The sequence below is a fragment of the Sardina pilchardus genome, chromosome 24, assembly GCF_963854185.1.
Source record: "Sardina pilchardus chromosome 24, fSarPil1.1, whole genome shotgun sequence".
NCBI lineage: Eukaryota > Metazoa > Chordata > Actinopteri > Clupeiformes > Clupeidae > Sardina > Sardina pilchardus.
The window spans coordinates 21,372,667-21,388,159 of record NC_085017.1 but is presented as its reverse complement, the minus strand read 5'-3'; the positions used below and the strand labels follow the sequence as shown (position 1 = coordinate 21,388,159).

The following is a 15,493-nucleotide window of genomic DNA, read 5'->3' as shown; positions in this document are numbered from 1 at the left end:
CACTCAGTTGTTCTCTATCATCTTACTGTTAAACCCTGTGGGCTCAGAGGACTACCAAAATAAACAAAAACAAAGGTATTGTTGTCCTAAACTGGGTCCTTCTTAGAAATGAGGCCCCATCCAAAGCATTTCATTAACAACCTGCATTATTCAACAAACTAAGCTACGCGCTAATGCTACTCCAAACAGCTCCGGGCCAGCGCGGGGTCCCGGTAAGCACTCGGCATGCAGAAATGGGGAGAGCTGCCTGCTGCCCAGTCACGGCCCGACCCACTCAGCTCGCTCACTCACTCGTCCACCTCGCCCGCCTGCCATGGTTGGCACGGGGCCGCCCCGCCAGGGGCAGAGGGGCAGCGTGGGGTAGAGGTGAGGCCGCGGCGGGGAAATTGTGCAGTAGACGGGAGAGAGTTGTGTCAGCTCAATGCCCGGGCCGAGGCTTAAACGCCAGACCATCCGCACTTGGCAGCAAACCACCAAACGGTGGGATGGTGCGGGCATTTGGCCGCCAGTGCTGTTTGTGCTTTCATAATTATCCTGTAGGCTAGCGAAAACAAAAACATTTGCAGATACTGTGGAAGGCCAAAATACATCTACAGCCTTACACATCTACTGTACACTGACCAACTTATCTGATTTCGCACAAGATTTTAATAGAGTAAACAAGCGTGCACCAAAGCAACACCCCACACATCTATTACTGGATTTAACAAATACCTCATATATATGTAGCGCTTTAGCTGATTAGACCAGAACAGACTGATAAAGAGTTGTATTTGTTTGTGTTTAGGCTACCATAATGTTTCAATAGCCGTAAGAGGAACGGGCCAGAGTGGGTACCCTAAAGAGGCCGCCTGCTTTTCCTGTTGACAAGAGCCAGGGTTAGAGAACATCCAAACATATAAACAACTGACCAATTTGATATGGAAGCGGTCCAATTTGTCAGGACATTGCTTGAGATATTTTTACTCATTTTTACATTCTTTTTCTGGTGGTTTAGTTAAATGATGCCCTGAACATATTCATGTCTAAGGTACAGAAAGCATGAAGTTGTTGCCACATTGATGGCATTCCTGACCGATGGCCAAGGAAAAGGTTTCCAGCATTTTCCCAGGATACTAACTGCCAACAATAGCACTGTCTTGCACAGTAGGAGCGCACTATTGACAACGGCACTTCAACCAGGATATCCTCCCACTGCCTGCTGTTGTAAGCACACAAAACTGAATTTAAGGATGAACACTGAATTTGAATTCTATTGTTTTCAGTCACACTGAGAGTGACAGTTGGTGATGACATATTCCTCAGTGTCATATTGAAAGCTTGTGATGATGACCTCATGCCTTTGTGGTGCCAGACAGAGCTCCATAGGAGGCAAAACAAGGTAGTCACTAGAATACATGTTGACTTTGGAAGAAGATAAAGAGAAGTTTGAAGACGTCAAGATTTTTGTGAGGTCTGCTGAATGGACCATATGCCACGGAAGGCTCTTCAGCCAGCATATTTATTTCTGGTGAAGCATCAGTAATGGCATCCTCTGCTATATTCTGTTCCTTTCATGTTCACTCCAACACCAAATACAGTGATTATGCCCAGCAGGGCAACTCTTTATTCAACTTTGACACATGCAGAACTCCTTCAGCATTATAACATGCTCACTCACTAGGTATAACACACAACCGGTCTGTGTAAACAGGTATGCTAAAACAATGCAAGTGATGATCCATTGGAAATGTTTGTGCTGGCTGAAAAGCCTTCCACAAAGCGTGTACCATATAGGCAATTATGGGGAAAGCCAACATGAATTAGGCTTCTCACCTTAAACCATGAACAAGCTCAGTAAATACTCCACTCACTATAGCATTCTTCAAAGTCTATTCTGAAACACGATAATTGATTGCAAATTGGTTGATTGGGTGATTAGTTGTCTGCACACATGCAGACATTTTATTATTATTGATGATAATAAAAATAAAAATCTACACCAGAACCATTAATGTGTCTACTGTCCATGTCTGGGGGCCATTTGTTTTTGTTATAACCTTTTACACACACCTCTTGAATACACCTGCAAAAATTACCCCAGGCCTGTGAATTGAGCGAACCTCTACTTAATAAGGGTTAGGCCTACACATGTTTGTGACGCAACTAAGTGCGACATCCTGTTATAACTCAGTGACATGACAGATAGCACTGTGGGCAGGCAAGTGGCATGACAACTCTGGTTTTGGATGGCATACAACCCTGTTATGAGCTTGGAAATGGTCTTAGCTTCAAGCAGTTTGAGCATGGTCTAGACAGTTACCCAAAAATTACGAACACTATTTCACTTATGAAGATCAAGGCCCAGAACAAGCACTGAATGAAAATGTTTTGCTTAATGGGTTGAAAACGAGAAATGAGGAAAAAAATGCCAATGCTTGAACAAAACACAAGAAAAAGCAGAGGAAATGTTCTGGATGTTTAATTTCAAAAAGAAACAAAATGGCAAAACGGAAAATATTTACAGCACAAGTCGCGTAAACACTTATGGCATCTGTACAAAGAAATATACATGCAAAAGTATAAAATAACTGAAATCAAATCTGTTGGAAAAGAAAACATTAATACATACATATAAAATACAATGAGATCGGAACTAAGAGAGAAACCAAAAATTTAAACAAAAACGGCTAATACAAGCAAAAAAAAAAAGAAAAAGAAAATGCATCCAGTCCGAGTTCCCATGTTTTAACGGCTTCTGTACAACTTTACAACAATGAATAAATTAAGAGGACATGATATGGGACTGTACAGATGACTCCATGTTTTACACTCCTTCCTCTATGGAAAGACATGAATCTCTCCACTGCCAAACATAATGCAAAAAAAGGAGAAAACATTCTGCCGAGCTTCGCTCTTGAGAACGAGCCGACGGACATGGGACAAAATGACTTCTCGTTCATACAGATATGACTGTAGCAGCTTACTATGCAGGTTGACCACTGTGTCCTACGCAAGAATCTCTTATCAGTGCGAGTGTGTGTTACTGTAATATTTCTTTTTTTTTTCTGAAAAAAAAAAAATCCTACCAGTGGCGGGGTTCTAGCTATGGTTACCACCAACGACGGCAAGCCCTTACTGCAAGGCTGTTAGACAAGAAAACAAAACAAACAAACAAACAAACAAACAAAACAAAAGATTCAACAAAATACTGGTATTAAAAACAAATAGTATGAAGCAAGACAAATACATAAATAATTTCAAAAGGCATCACATTCATGCCTATGTTTTGCCATCAAAAGACGTCTCCGACTGTCAGAAACAAAATCTGACAATATTGTCTGATTCAGCGGGGAACATTATTTGGCCCAACACCCCCTCCCCTACCTCTTACACCGACCCCTCCCAAATGATGTGCAGAGAACTCAACTTGAATAAGAACAGGTTAGCCTATCACTTGGGCAACTGGCTTAAAAAGTTGGAGTTTCTTCAATAAAAGGAATAAAATAAAGCTATGATAGAAACACATGTAAACACACCTTTTAACGGCATTTTAATATATAACTTAATGCAGTGAAATGCGCGAGGAGGAAGAAAATGGTAAATCATAGTAAAGCTGGGAGGGCTTTGGTATGCCAATAACCTATGTTAAAAAAAAGTGTCAGACAGAAGCATAAGTGCCATGTAGACAAAAATGACCCTGTGAAATGACAGGGAAAGTAATACTCGACTAAATAATAACAATAAAAAAAAAAAGATTAAATAAAACACCACTAAACAGCAGAACTTGCAGTACCAAGTACATGCTTTTCTATATATTTATTACAGATACAACAGATGTCTTCATAAATAGTTGCATAAACTGTTAAAGCCGCAACATTGCACATGATAAGAATCGAAAAACATAACATACAATGTGAGTGCATTTACAGATTCCTGTCTTCCTCCTTTTTTTTCCCCATTCGCCATTCTTGCTTCTGATTGGCTCTCTTGGCTGCCACTCAGCAGCTCACCTGCTCCATGGTCATCTCTCATTCGCCTGCAGGATTCTTTCTCCTGCCTACAGGACCCTCTTTGTGGCAGGACACCATTTTTCAAATGAAAAGGACACAGGCCAGACAACAGTCTATGTACAAAGTAAGGCTTATACATCTTAAATTTGCGCAACACAAAATGTTCTAGTCAAAGCGAAAAAAATTAATTGTTACTCTTTCTTTTTAACGTGTGAGAGGTTTGACTTGCAGCAGTTTAAAATCTGTTAAATGTGGAGTGATCGTCACGATCTGATAAGATTTCAGAACTAATGATGCGAGGCAATCAAAAAAACGCTTTGATTGGGCTTAAAAAACATGTCATGATATCCGAGTGTCATTCCTGGGAGTTTGGCGTTGCCAGTCTCCCCAAATATCCATCTTTGACCAGAGGGCATATTTTCAAATTGTACTGTTTGAGATCATACATACATATATATATGTATATATATATATATATATGTATACATATGCATATATATATATATAAGCTTTTTATTTGCTTTCTTAAGTACAGTGTATTCAAATGTGGTTTGGAAAAGGCGTGGAAGTATCTTTATGGTACTTTGATCTTTTTCTCCTATACATTGTCTCTTTATGAAAGGGCATTTCTTTCACTTTTTTTCGCTTTTGCTCAAATGTTCTCAAGTTGAATACTGTAAAAGCGCGAAGCAGGACTGCTTGCTCTCTGTGGCTCAGGCAAAGGACAAAAAAAAAAAAAATTGATAAAAACCATTTTGTTCTCCACGTTAGTTTGAACGGGTGAAGCGTTCCCCCGCAGGATAGCTCCACCGTGTTTGTGCAGGGTTTTTCTTCTCCTGTTTTCCCACGCGTAAGATTCAAAGTCCATCTCGTGTGGCACTGTTGTTCGGGTGAATCTCGGCGAAAGTTATTGTCGGATAATCAAACTGACTCGTCCGATTTCCGATCGTGTTCATTCTACAAATCGAGTGAGTTTAAAAACAGCCAGCAGCGTAGGACTGAGACAGGACTATTGATCCTTGAGTTTTCTTTCTTGTTTTTTTGATTGGCTGAGAACAGCAATATTAGCATTCTCTGAGGCTCTGATTGGTTCTGATTGACGGAGGAACGCAGGCTTCCTCTGAAAACATTATTACGATTGGCAGCTGAAAGAGGATGAGATCATTCTTTTTCTTATTTAGTTTCTTCTTCTTCAAATTTGGCCTTTAATTTGTCTCAAATTTTATATTCCCACCCCCCCACCCAAATTGATGTTGTTTGTTTGTTTGCTTGTTACTCCATCATGGCTACTATATCGTTTCATATCCTGGGTTGGAGTCTACTGTGCAGGAAGGCCCGTATGCCGCCGAGGGGTCGGAGGTCGTTCTGGTGCTTGCGCCGGTCGATGAACGAGATGAGGCGGGACGTGTCCAGGCACTCGGCCGCGCGGCCGCCCGCCACGGGCTGCAGCCAGGGGTCCTGGAGGCAGGCGGCGGCGGGCGGACGCTTGCCGGGCTCGGCGCGCAGCAGCAGGCGGACGAAGTCGCGCGCCGCCTGGCTCACGCCCTGGAAGTAGTCCTCGGGGAAGCTGAAGTCCAGCCGGCAGATGTTGAGGCACGTCTCCTCCACGCTCTCGTCCAGGAAGGGCGAGGCGCCGCTCAGCACCACGTACGTCACCACGCCCAGGCTCCACAGGTCCGAGGCCAGCGCCGCCGGCTCCCCCAGGACCAGCTCGGGGGCGGCGAACTCCGGGCTGCCCAGCAGCGGGTGCGCGTAGTGGGCCGAGTTCAGCTGCACGGCGTCGCCGAAGTCGGTCAGCTTCACCATGGGCTGCGACGAGCACTGGTCCACCAGAAGGTTCTCAGGCTGACGGGAGGGAGCGGAAATGAGGGGTGACGGATGAATATGGGGTTTAACACTTGGCAGCATTCAACTTGGCTGTAGAACTAGATCATATAATACATTTATACTGCATACATAGTTATTCAGTTACTGACTTTAAAAGTAGACTGAAAACGTATTTCTTCAAGAAAGCTTATGGACTGACTGACTGACTGCAATTAATTATTTTTTCTTTTTCTTTTTATGTGATGATTTTACAACCTTGTGAAGTGACCTTGGGTGTCATGAAAGACACTTTAAATAAAATGTATTATTATTGTTATAAAAACTGCACTGTATGCAATGGCAAATAAAACAGAGTTGACTGATCCACTAAACAAGTCCTGATATATTTTACTGCGACTACTGAATAAAGCAGCACTACGGCAGACAGCGAGCACGATTTATTGTAATTGAATACACTGGGCAACGAGTGTCTGCTATGACCCTACGTCCAAAACATGCGCTCACCTTCAAATCCAGGTGGGCTATCCTGCAGTTGTGCAGGTAGTGTAAAGCTTCTAGAATGTCCCGTAGGTAGAAGGCCACCTTCTCTTCCGTGAGGTTCCCCCAGCTCACGATGTAGTCGAGGAGACGACCTTGATCAGCCCTGCACAAACATAACCAGTGTTTATAAACATGGACCTGCATTTATAAACATAGACATGGATGTAATCATGTCCGTCTCTGTGTACCTGAGTGTGATAGAGAAAGAGAGAGAGAGAAAGAGAAAAAGAGAGAGAGAGAGAGAGAGAGAGAGAGAGAGTGCAAGACACAATTGTTGTTTATACTCATGTAATTGTACTACACATGTAACTACACATCATTGCTGAGGCCATAACCAACCTGACCCAAAGTGAAATCACTGTTTTGTAAACAGATCTGGTTACAGCATGTAATATCAGCATGTGTGTGTATGTTTATGTACAGTATGTATGTACACAAGCCGTGTGTGTGTGTGTGTGTGTGTGTGTGTGTGTGTGTACTGTATGTTTATGTACAGTATGTGTCACTCACATCTCCAGGACTAGAGCGTAACTGCTGGAGATCTCGTAGGTGTGTGTGTGTGTGTGTGTGTGTGTGTGTGTGTGTGTGTGTGTGTGTGTGTGTGTGTGTGTGTGTGTGTGTGTGTGTGTGAGTCACTCACATCTCCAGGACTAGCGCGTAGCTGCTGGAGGTCTCGTAGGTGTGTGTGTGTGTGTGTGTGTGTGTGTGTGTGTGTGTGTGTGTGTGTGTGAGACACTCACATCTCCAGGACTAGCGCGTAGCTGCTGGAGGTCTCGTAGGTGTGTAGGTGTGTGTGTGTGTGTGTGTGTGTGTGTGTGTGTGTGTGTGTGTGTGTCACTCACATCTCCAGGACTAGCGCGTAGCTGCTGGGGGTCTCGTAGGTGTGTAGGTGTGTGTGTGTGTGTGTGTGTGTGTGTGTGTGTGCTCGGACACTCACATCTCCAGGACTAGCGCGTAGCTGCTGGAGGTCTCGTAGGTGTGCAGGTGTGTGTGTGTGTGTGTGTGTGTGTGTGTGTGTGTGTGTGTGTATGTGTGTGTGTGTGTGTGTGTGCTCGGACACTCACATCTCCAGGACTAGCGCGTAGCTGCTGGGGGTCTCGTAGGTGTGAGTGTGTGCGTGTGTGTGTGTGTGTGTGTGTGTATGTGTGTGTGTGTGTGTGTGTGCTCGGACACTCACATCTCCAGGACTAGCGCGTAGCTGCTGGAGGTCTCGTAGGTGTGTGTGTGTGTGTGTGTGTGTGTGTGTGTGTGTGTGTGTGTGTGTGCGCTCGGACACTCACATCTCCAGGACTAGCGCGTAGCTGCTGGGGGTCTCGTAGGTGTCCAGCAGGCAGACGATGTGGGGGTGCTGGAGCCGCTGCAGGGCGCTCAGCTCCTGGGTCACCTGGTCGCGCTTCATCAGCTTCTTGTTGACCAGCTTGACCGCCACCGTGCGCTTGGAGCCGCGCTGGTCACAGCGCTTGACCACGGCAAAGCGCCCCCTGGAGGTGAAAAACACACAACGTGTGAAAAAAATTGGGACCACTTAACCGGTTAGGCAACAGGATATACTGTACTGTACATATATGTGTTTCAGGAAATACACGTAAGTAAATACATCCGCTTTGAAACACATGCTTTAATTGTTACAAGCCTATTAGCAGCAATCCTCTTGTGAGGTCACTGGAGGTGACAGAGGAAGGTGACCCTGTACCTGCCAAGTTCTGCCACCTCAGTGAAAGTGGACTCGTAGTTGTCCTTCCACAGGACCCTTAGTCCATCACTGGTCGTCCCTGCGTGGAGAAGACTGAGGTCAGACTCAGACATGCTTTTTACATGGACATGTAGATATGTACACTTAGGGGTGTGTGTGTGTGTGTCTGAGGACATAGTATTCTCACCTAGTACTCGTAGGCTGGCCGATGAGGTCACGCTGCCTAGGTCGTTAGTGGCGACGCAGGTGTAGACACCATCGTCGTCCGCGGCAACGCCAACAATACGCAACGTGGCCTCACCAGTGTCACTGAATTAAGAGAGAAGAAAGGAGTGGAGTTGAGAACCAAACAAACAAACAAAGAAACAAACAAACAAACAAACAAGGCATGACACTGAACTGTACAGTATATACACATTCTCACAAGAGGCTCGACCCAACCAGCCAATCTTTGAACTTGTTGCCATGAGTACCTGGACCAATTTCTTGACTGCGTACCTGTAGGCAATGCTGAAGTGGCCGTTGTTGGTAAGTGTGTTTTGGTCCGGGCCCTTCCAGGTGACCGTGGCTTTGGGCCGACCGCACACCTTACACCTGAGCGTCACACACTCGCCTTTGTCACAGGTGACGTCGCTCAGAGGCACTAGGAACTCCGGCGGAACTACAGGGCAAGATCCAAAAAGAGACGTTTATTTTACCTACGTGGCTCTTTGAGAATGCTACTGGTCTATGGTAAACCACTGCAGTAGTGCAGATGGAAAAACACTGGAACAAAAGCAGAAGAACTTACCATCGTAGATATAGTTTGGATTTAGAAGCTACAACAGAAAAAGAAACATACAATAATGAACTATATATCAATCATACAGTATCTAAAAATATTAATTATTAATTATTAATTATTATTATATATTAATTGCAAATATGAATTTGAGCATACGAGCAGATAGACGACTGACCTTTACAGAAACCTTGACCGGTAAGCCCTCTCTGGACTTCCTGTAGCCGTTTTCCAGCTTGTTCTCCTTCTTGCCGTCTTTCTCTCGTTTCTCCGACTTCTTGCGGATGCGGAGGGACGTGTGCCATGATGATGACTTCCTGTTGGAGGAGCAAGGACGGTCGCAAAGGTCAGGACGGTCGCAAAAGGTCAGTACAGTTACCGGGCAGCACGCTTTTCTTCAGTTACAGGACATCCTATGACGCCGGTGACATTTCTCTCTGAAAGAGAAATGACTCCACGCCAAGATCCATCTATGCTTCTTTCGTTTACGCTATCCAGTTGAATATGAGCTACACTAATATTTCATTAGCTACTGATATTCCTTGATAAATTGTGCCTATGACAACATCTGGTTTGCCTACTTTAAAAACAAAATCCTTGAAAGTGTACCCTGGCTAATTGTTTGCTTTTCTTCTACATTTCCTCAATTCTAATGTGCCACTTCGACTGGTGCATTCAAAACTGTAATATACTCTTAAACAAATCTGAAAAATATCAGAATGAGCGAAAACATCCTTCAAGGTTTGACTAAAATGATTTTTTTTTCCCTCCTTCTCAGAGTTCCTCTGAGTTACGCATCAAATTCTTCCTCCTGACTACCAAGTTGTGTCGTGTAGCGCCCCCCGGGGCAGTGCCTTACTTGATGGTTCCCTCGGGGTTGTCGGGGGTGATGGTGGAGGTGTGGCCCAGCACGTGTCCGGGGATCCAGCCCTCGGCGGCGGGGCACAGCTGGGTGGCGGCGCGGAACACCAGGAACATGTTCTGCTGGTTGCTGGCCAGGATCTGCACCACCTCGCCCTGGCTCACGCTGATCTCATCCTCTTTCAGGGCCACGTAGTCCTGCGTCACTAGCATGGTGGAGATGTTGCTGCTGCTGCTGCTTTCACTCTGCGCGCACACACACACACACACACCAAACACACACATGCGGGTCAGTACAACAGCTGGGGATGGAGGATTGATGCATATAAATTTACTCAGTCACATGCTAATACTGTTTATTTCCCTAAACAAACAAAACATCCATTCTATCATGGAATCACTGCACTATATCCCAGATGTTATCCAATATACCAATTACTACACATTACAACAACATCATGTTACATTAGTTTGAGTAAACACAAACAAAGTCTAAACTAGTTCAGTGCATCACTCTGAAACAGGCATGTTTATTAGTCAGACACTACCAAATCTAAAATCTCACACTCCCAAGATGCTCCCGGCTACTGAGATCGGATGTTAGAGGACAAACGGAAGAGAAACACGGAAGTGCGAGGCCTAGGCCCCCCAGAGAGGCAGTCTGAAGGATGCAGAGAGACAATGAAGAAAAAGTAGAGACTGAGGAAGATGGGAAAAAGAGTCAGACGGCAATCCCCCCTTTTTTTTTTACCCATTTATAAAATCCACATCAGGCAACTGGTTTGTTTTGGTCAACAGAGATGAAAAAAACAAAAAACACATCACCACTCCGGTTGGATCAAGTTAAGAGTGTGTCGTGGCACGCAGGCAGAAGACGGGAGAGGACGGCAGAGCAGAGCGGAGACAGAAGGGGGTCACTCTGCCTCAGGTCCCTCTACGACCGACAGGAAGGCAGGAAGAGGAATTATCAGAGCAGAGTTTTGGGAAGGAAGCGGTCGAGGCGGCGTGTCATCTGTGGAGGACGATCCTGAAGGAGTTATGAGTGGCTTTCGTCAGGCATCCGCTGATACAGAGAAGATTTGGTCACTAAATATATTAGTAATGGTCAAGTGTTTCAATTCGGATTAGGTTCCCGGTAACACACAGAGCGATGTGTTAACTTGAGAGGCGTTAGTGGAAAAACTGGCACAGAGAGAAAGCAGACAGCCAGAAAAAGGTCCTAAACCGTGTTAGTAGTCAGTAGAGATGCCAGAGAAGGCAGACGGAAGAGGAGATGTTTCTCTAGGCCTGGTAGTAGCAAGCAATCGTTTTTTATTTTAGTACAGCCAAGGCCGTTCAAGTGGAGCAGGCCGCACCGAAGCCTGGGGCTCAAGTCGGGCGTCTTACCCCGTTGCTCTGGATGGAGTGCACGGACTGCTCGCTGGCCGAGGAGCAGGTGCTCATGCGGTCAGCGTCCTTGCTGTGGGTGGAGTGCCGGTGGCTCTGGTTCTGGTTCTGGTTCTGGTTTTGGTTCTGGTTCTGCCGGCCCAGCGTGTCGCAGGCCTCCCCGGGGAAGGTGAAGGAGCCGGGCCGGCTAGCGGGCGAGGCCGGGATGGAGCTCCAGAAGGAGCCCCCGGAGCTGCCGGCGCCGGGTGTGCCGGCCGCCTTCTGGACCGGGCTGCAGGGCGGGAGGCCGTCCTTCCCGAAGGAGGGGGAGGCCAGCTGGGGGGCCAGCGGCGACAGGGCCCCCGGCCGGGGCTTGACCATCGCTATGGGACTCGTGGCGGTGCGGGGGGCCACGGGGACCACCGGGGGAGTCGGGGTCGAGGGCGGCGGCGGCAGCGGCTCGACCGGGACCTCCTTGGGGCCGCTGTCGGGCCGCCGGGAGCGAGGGCTGTCCTGCATCCTCGTCCGGACCTCCCGGCTGTGCTCCGGGTCGATGGCCGGGGCGGTGGTGGCGGTGGAGGACGAGGAGGAGGACGGGGAGGAGAGCGTGGGGACGGGGCGCGAGGACGTACCTGATATTTTGTCGGGCCCGTCGGGGTCTCCTCCTCCGGGGCCCATGGCGGGGGAGTGGTGGCGAAGGGGCTGGGGGAGGCGCGACGGCTGCGGGATCCGCGAGGGCCGGGAGCGGGAGCCCGACCCGGCGGAGATGCCCCCTCCTCCTACGCCTCCCCCACCGGCTCCAACGCCACCGGAGGCCATGCCCAGCTGCCCACTGTTGGCCCCTGGCTGGCTGCTGCTGCTGGGGCCACTAGGGCCGGGAGCTCCCCCTCCAATGTGGTTCCTCTGGTACTCTATGGGAGAGGTAAGCGCTGCAGTGAGATAAACACAGAATGGCAGAGAGAGAGAGAGAGAGAGAGAGAGAGAGAGAGAGAGCAAGAAAGAGAGAGATATCGAGGTAGCAGATAAAAAGGAAGAGGAGGAGGTTCCCAAGAAATGAAGGAAGTGAAGGCAGCGGAGATGAAAGAAAGAGGGCGAGCGGTGGAGGTTGGAGAAAAGTGAGGGAGGGCACAGGAAAAGGGGAGGGGAAAAAAAGAGGGAGAAAAAGAAAGAAACCACTGAGAATGTGTCAGTGGCTTCTGTTGCCAGCAGAGCAGGAATCATAGGCAAAAGGTATGGCATAGGGGCAACTCAGGCTGGGTTTGAACCACATAAGGAAATCAGTTAATAGAGTTAGCGCACAGTATGAAATATGAAACCTGCCAGTTAGTAGAGGTAAGTCAGAGATGTATTCAGATGATCTCTCAAGAAAAAAAGATAAACTTAAGTCATCTAAATTACACTTCAACAACACTGAACATATACAACAATTTCAACAATTAATCATTTACTTTTAACAATTAAAACATATTAACAATGAAATCCACTTATATAGAATCAAAACAATAACATTGTCTCAGGGCACTATACAGTGCTCAGGGGCCGTGGTGTGGTGTGGTGTGGTGTGTGGTGTGTCGTGGTGTGTCGTGGTGTAGCGTGGTGTAGCGTGGTGTAGCGTGGTGTAGTGTAGTGTGGTGTAGTGTGGTGTAGCGTGATGTGGTGTAGCGTGGTGTAGCGTGGTGTAGTGTAGTGTGGTGTAGTGTGGTGTAGCGTGATGTGGTGTAGCGTGGTGTGGTGTGGTGTAGCGTGGTGTGGTGTGGTGTGGTGTAGCGTGGTGTGGTGTGGTGTAGCGTGGTGTGGTGTGGTGTAGCGTGGTGTAGTGTGGTGTGGTGTAGTGTGGTGTGGTGTAGTGTGGTGTGGCGTGGTGTGGTGTGGTGTAGCGTGGTGTGGTGTGGTGTAGCGTGGTGTAGTGTGGTGTGGCGTGGTGTGGTGTGGTGTAGCGTGGTGTAGCGTGGTGTGGTGTAGCGTGGTGTAGTGTGGTGTGGCGTGGTGTAGCGTGGTGTAGTGTGGTGTGGCGTGGTGTGGCGTGGTGTAGCGTGGTGTAGCGTGGTGTGGTGTGGTGTATCGTGGTGTGGTGTGGTGTGGTGTGGCGTGGTGTAGCGTGGTGTAGCGTGGTGTAGCGTGGTGTAGCGTGGTGTAGCGTGGTGTTATTGTGGGGGAAGGCCAGCTGGTACCATTGAGGAAGTTGCGCTGGCTCTCCAGGATCTGGCCGATCTGGAGGCACCAGACCTGCCGGACGCCGGGGTGAGACGAGTGCAGGATGAAGGACTCGCTGCTGCCGCTGGCCGTCCGCGAGGTCAGCACGAACTTGCAGGGGTCGCCGTCCGTACTGTCCTCCAGGCCTAGACAGCTCACCTACAGGAGGGAAGACAGTAGATGTCAAATAAAAATTCATAATCCAGTAATAACCCGGCCCCAGCTGTGGCGCAACTGGCTGGGGCACCTGCACCACACGCCGGCGACCAAGGTTGAATTCCCGCCCCGTGGTCCTTTCCGGATCCCACCCCCGCTCTCTCTCCCATTCACTTCCAGTCACTCTCTCTGTTACTATCAATAAAGGCATAAAACGGGCAAAACCCAAAGTCTCTCAGTCCTTCAGATTACAGATATGTAAATATTTTGAAAATAGATTCAATAGATCAATAGATCATATTTCCTCATGGGAACTTTCTCATTCATTTGTACACAGAATTCACTGCTAATTCGACTAGTAAGCACCTTGTGAAGGACCTCCTCTGCTGTGGTGTCTAGTCTCTAGTGTGTGTGTGTGTGTGGTGTGGGAACTCGACTGCAGTACCTTGATGCTGTTCTTGTAGAGGAAGCCTGGCATGGAGAAGCCCCTCTTCTTGTCCAGGGGCTCGCTGAAGATGACAATCTGCTCGAAGAGGAAGACTCTCCTCTCCCTCATCCTGGACAGGAGACCTCCGTCAGGGTCAGACATCAGGAACGTGTCCTGCAGGAGGAGACGACCCTGGGCTACAATCTTCCCCTGAGAGGACCAGAGAGAGAGAGAGAGAGAGAGAGAGAGAGAGAGAGAGAGAGAGAGAGAGGGAGAGGGAGAGGGAGAGGGAGAGGGAGAGGGAGAGGGAGAGGGAGAGGGAGAGGGAGAGGGAGAGAGAGAGAGAGAGAGAGAGAGAGAGAGATTTGAGTTTCACCAAAATAAGTAAAATCTTTCTTTGCAGCAGAGCATCCACAATGATTATGTAGTAATTCAGTTACTTGGTATAGTTCAAGTCAATACATACGTCAAATCCTTGGAGTCGGCCAACATTCATCATATCATTGCATCTTTTTGGTACAATGCACATGACCTCTACTGCTTTCTGTAACACAAGACACACCACAGCAATAAGGATATTGCACTGAGAAGATCCACACAAACAACAGTGCAACTCATTATCAAAGATGCAATTAGAAAAAAAAAAAAAACGCTAACCTCCAAATCCAGAGAGTCCATTCCAGCCTTTTTAGAGAACTTGAAGATATCCTGCAGGGTGGACAAAGCATGTCATTGGCTACAATCTTTCTACACATATGTTGATAAGGGCAGGATCGATTAAGCTGTATGCAGAGATGATTAAGCATGCAATCAGATCTTTTGACGTGTGTACATCAATATGGGCAAGTCGGTGCACACATCTGAAACTTGAATATGGGGAGGTTTTTTTCCCCTTACCTTCAGCAGAAGCTGGTACTTCATAATTCTCTGCACGGGCTTGATGAGGAGGTCAGTGATCTGTAACCTGTGGCCCAAGCGCTGCTTCATGTCCTGAGGACATTCAAAGGGTAAAAGGTCAAAGGTCGAAGGTCAATTGGATCAGCACTTGGGTTTGTGTTGAGTCTGCCAATGTAGAGAGGCTAAACAGAAACTCCATATTCATTCATTCACTCACTCACACACGGAATCTGAGAGGGAATTTACCTCAAAGTAGGTGTCGATGTACTCAGAGACGATGTGCTCCGATTTGGGTTTGTTTTGGCAGTAGACAATGTACATGTGCAGTCTCCGCTCCTGCAGTGGATAAAACAGATGCCTTGGATTAGCACATGCGACACACACACACATACACACACGCGCGCACACACGCGCACACACACGCACACACACTCAGGAACCACAGAGGATCTGAGGCACCAAATGAACTGCCCAGCATCCCTCCCACTCACACAGAAGCGTTGTAACACAATCCCTGTTTTGTAAGCAGTGCTCGGCATTATGGGACTTAAAACCTTGACATTTCAGACATAACAGATGAACATCACATCACATCGTGTGTGTGTGTGTGTGTGTGGGTGTGTGTGGGTGGGTGTTTGCTGGTAACTCACGTGTTTCACGAACAGAGAGCCCAGTCGGTCAGGGTCTTCAAGGCACTTCTCCAATTCTCCCAAAAAGAAGCTACATGGCAACACAGAAACCAAGGAAACGTTTCTTTTAAC

The 15,493-nt window shown here is 47.5% G+C and overlaps 1 protein-coding gene across 1 annotated transcript in view; it reads right to left on the bottom strand.

Moving 5' to 3' along the window:
- Nucleotides 1-5,257: 5,257 nt before the first annotated feature.
- trioa (trio Rho guanine nucleotide exchange factor a) overlaps nucleotides 5,258-15,493 on the bottom strand; it is a 117,275-nt gene continuing 107,039 nt past the window's right edge. Inside the window, exons 43-59 of the mRNA XM_062529225.1 lie at nucleotides 15,383-15,452; nucleotides 14,979-15,068; nucleotides 14,733-14,825; nucleotides 14,493-14,543; nucleotides 14,302-14,379; nucleotides 13,854-14,045; nucleotides 13,231-13,411; nucleotides 11,081-11,988; nucleotides 9,693-9,940; nucleotides 9,012-9,150; nucleotides 8,843-8,870; nucleotides 8,551-8,713; nucleotides 8,240-8,361; nucleotides 8,053-8,131; nucleotides 7,640-7,840; nucleotides 6,324-6,462; nucleotides 5,258-5,837 (exon numbers count right to left, since the gene is read on the bottom strand). Coding sequence (XP_062385209.1) covers nucleotides 5,292-5,837; nucleotides 6,324-6,462; nucleotides 7,640-7,840; nucleotides 8,053-8,131; nucleotides 8,240-8,361; nucleotides 8,551-8,713; nucleotides 8,843-8,870; nucleotides 9,012-9,150; nucleotides 9,693-9,940; nucleotides 11,081-11,988; nucleotides 13,231-13,411; nucleotides 13,854-14,045; nucleotides 14,302-14,379; nucleotides 14,493-14,543; nucleotides 14,733-14,825; nucleotides 14,979-15,068; nucleotides 15,383-15,452 — 3,328 coding nt within the window. The 3' untranslated portion in view covers nucleotides 5,258-5,291. The remainder of the gene's footprint in view (nucleotides 5,838-6,323; nucleotides 6,463-7,639; nucleotides 7,841-8,052; nucleotides 8,132-8,239; nucleotides 8,362-8,550; nucleotides 8,714-8,842; nucleotides 8,871-9,011; nucleotides 9,151-9,692; nucleotides 9,941-11,080; nucleotides 11,989-13,230; nucleotides 13,412-13,853; nucleotides 14,046-14,301; nucleotides 14,380-14,492; nucleotides 14,544-14,732; nucleotides 14,826-14,978; nucleotides 15,069-15,382; nucleotides 15,453-15,493) is intronic.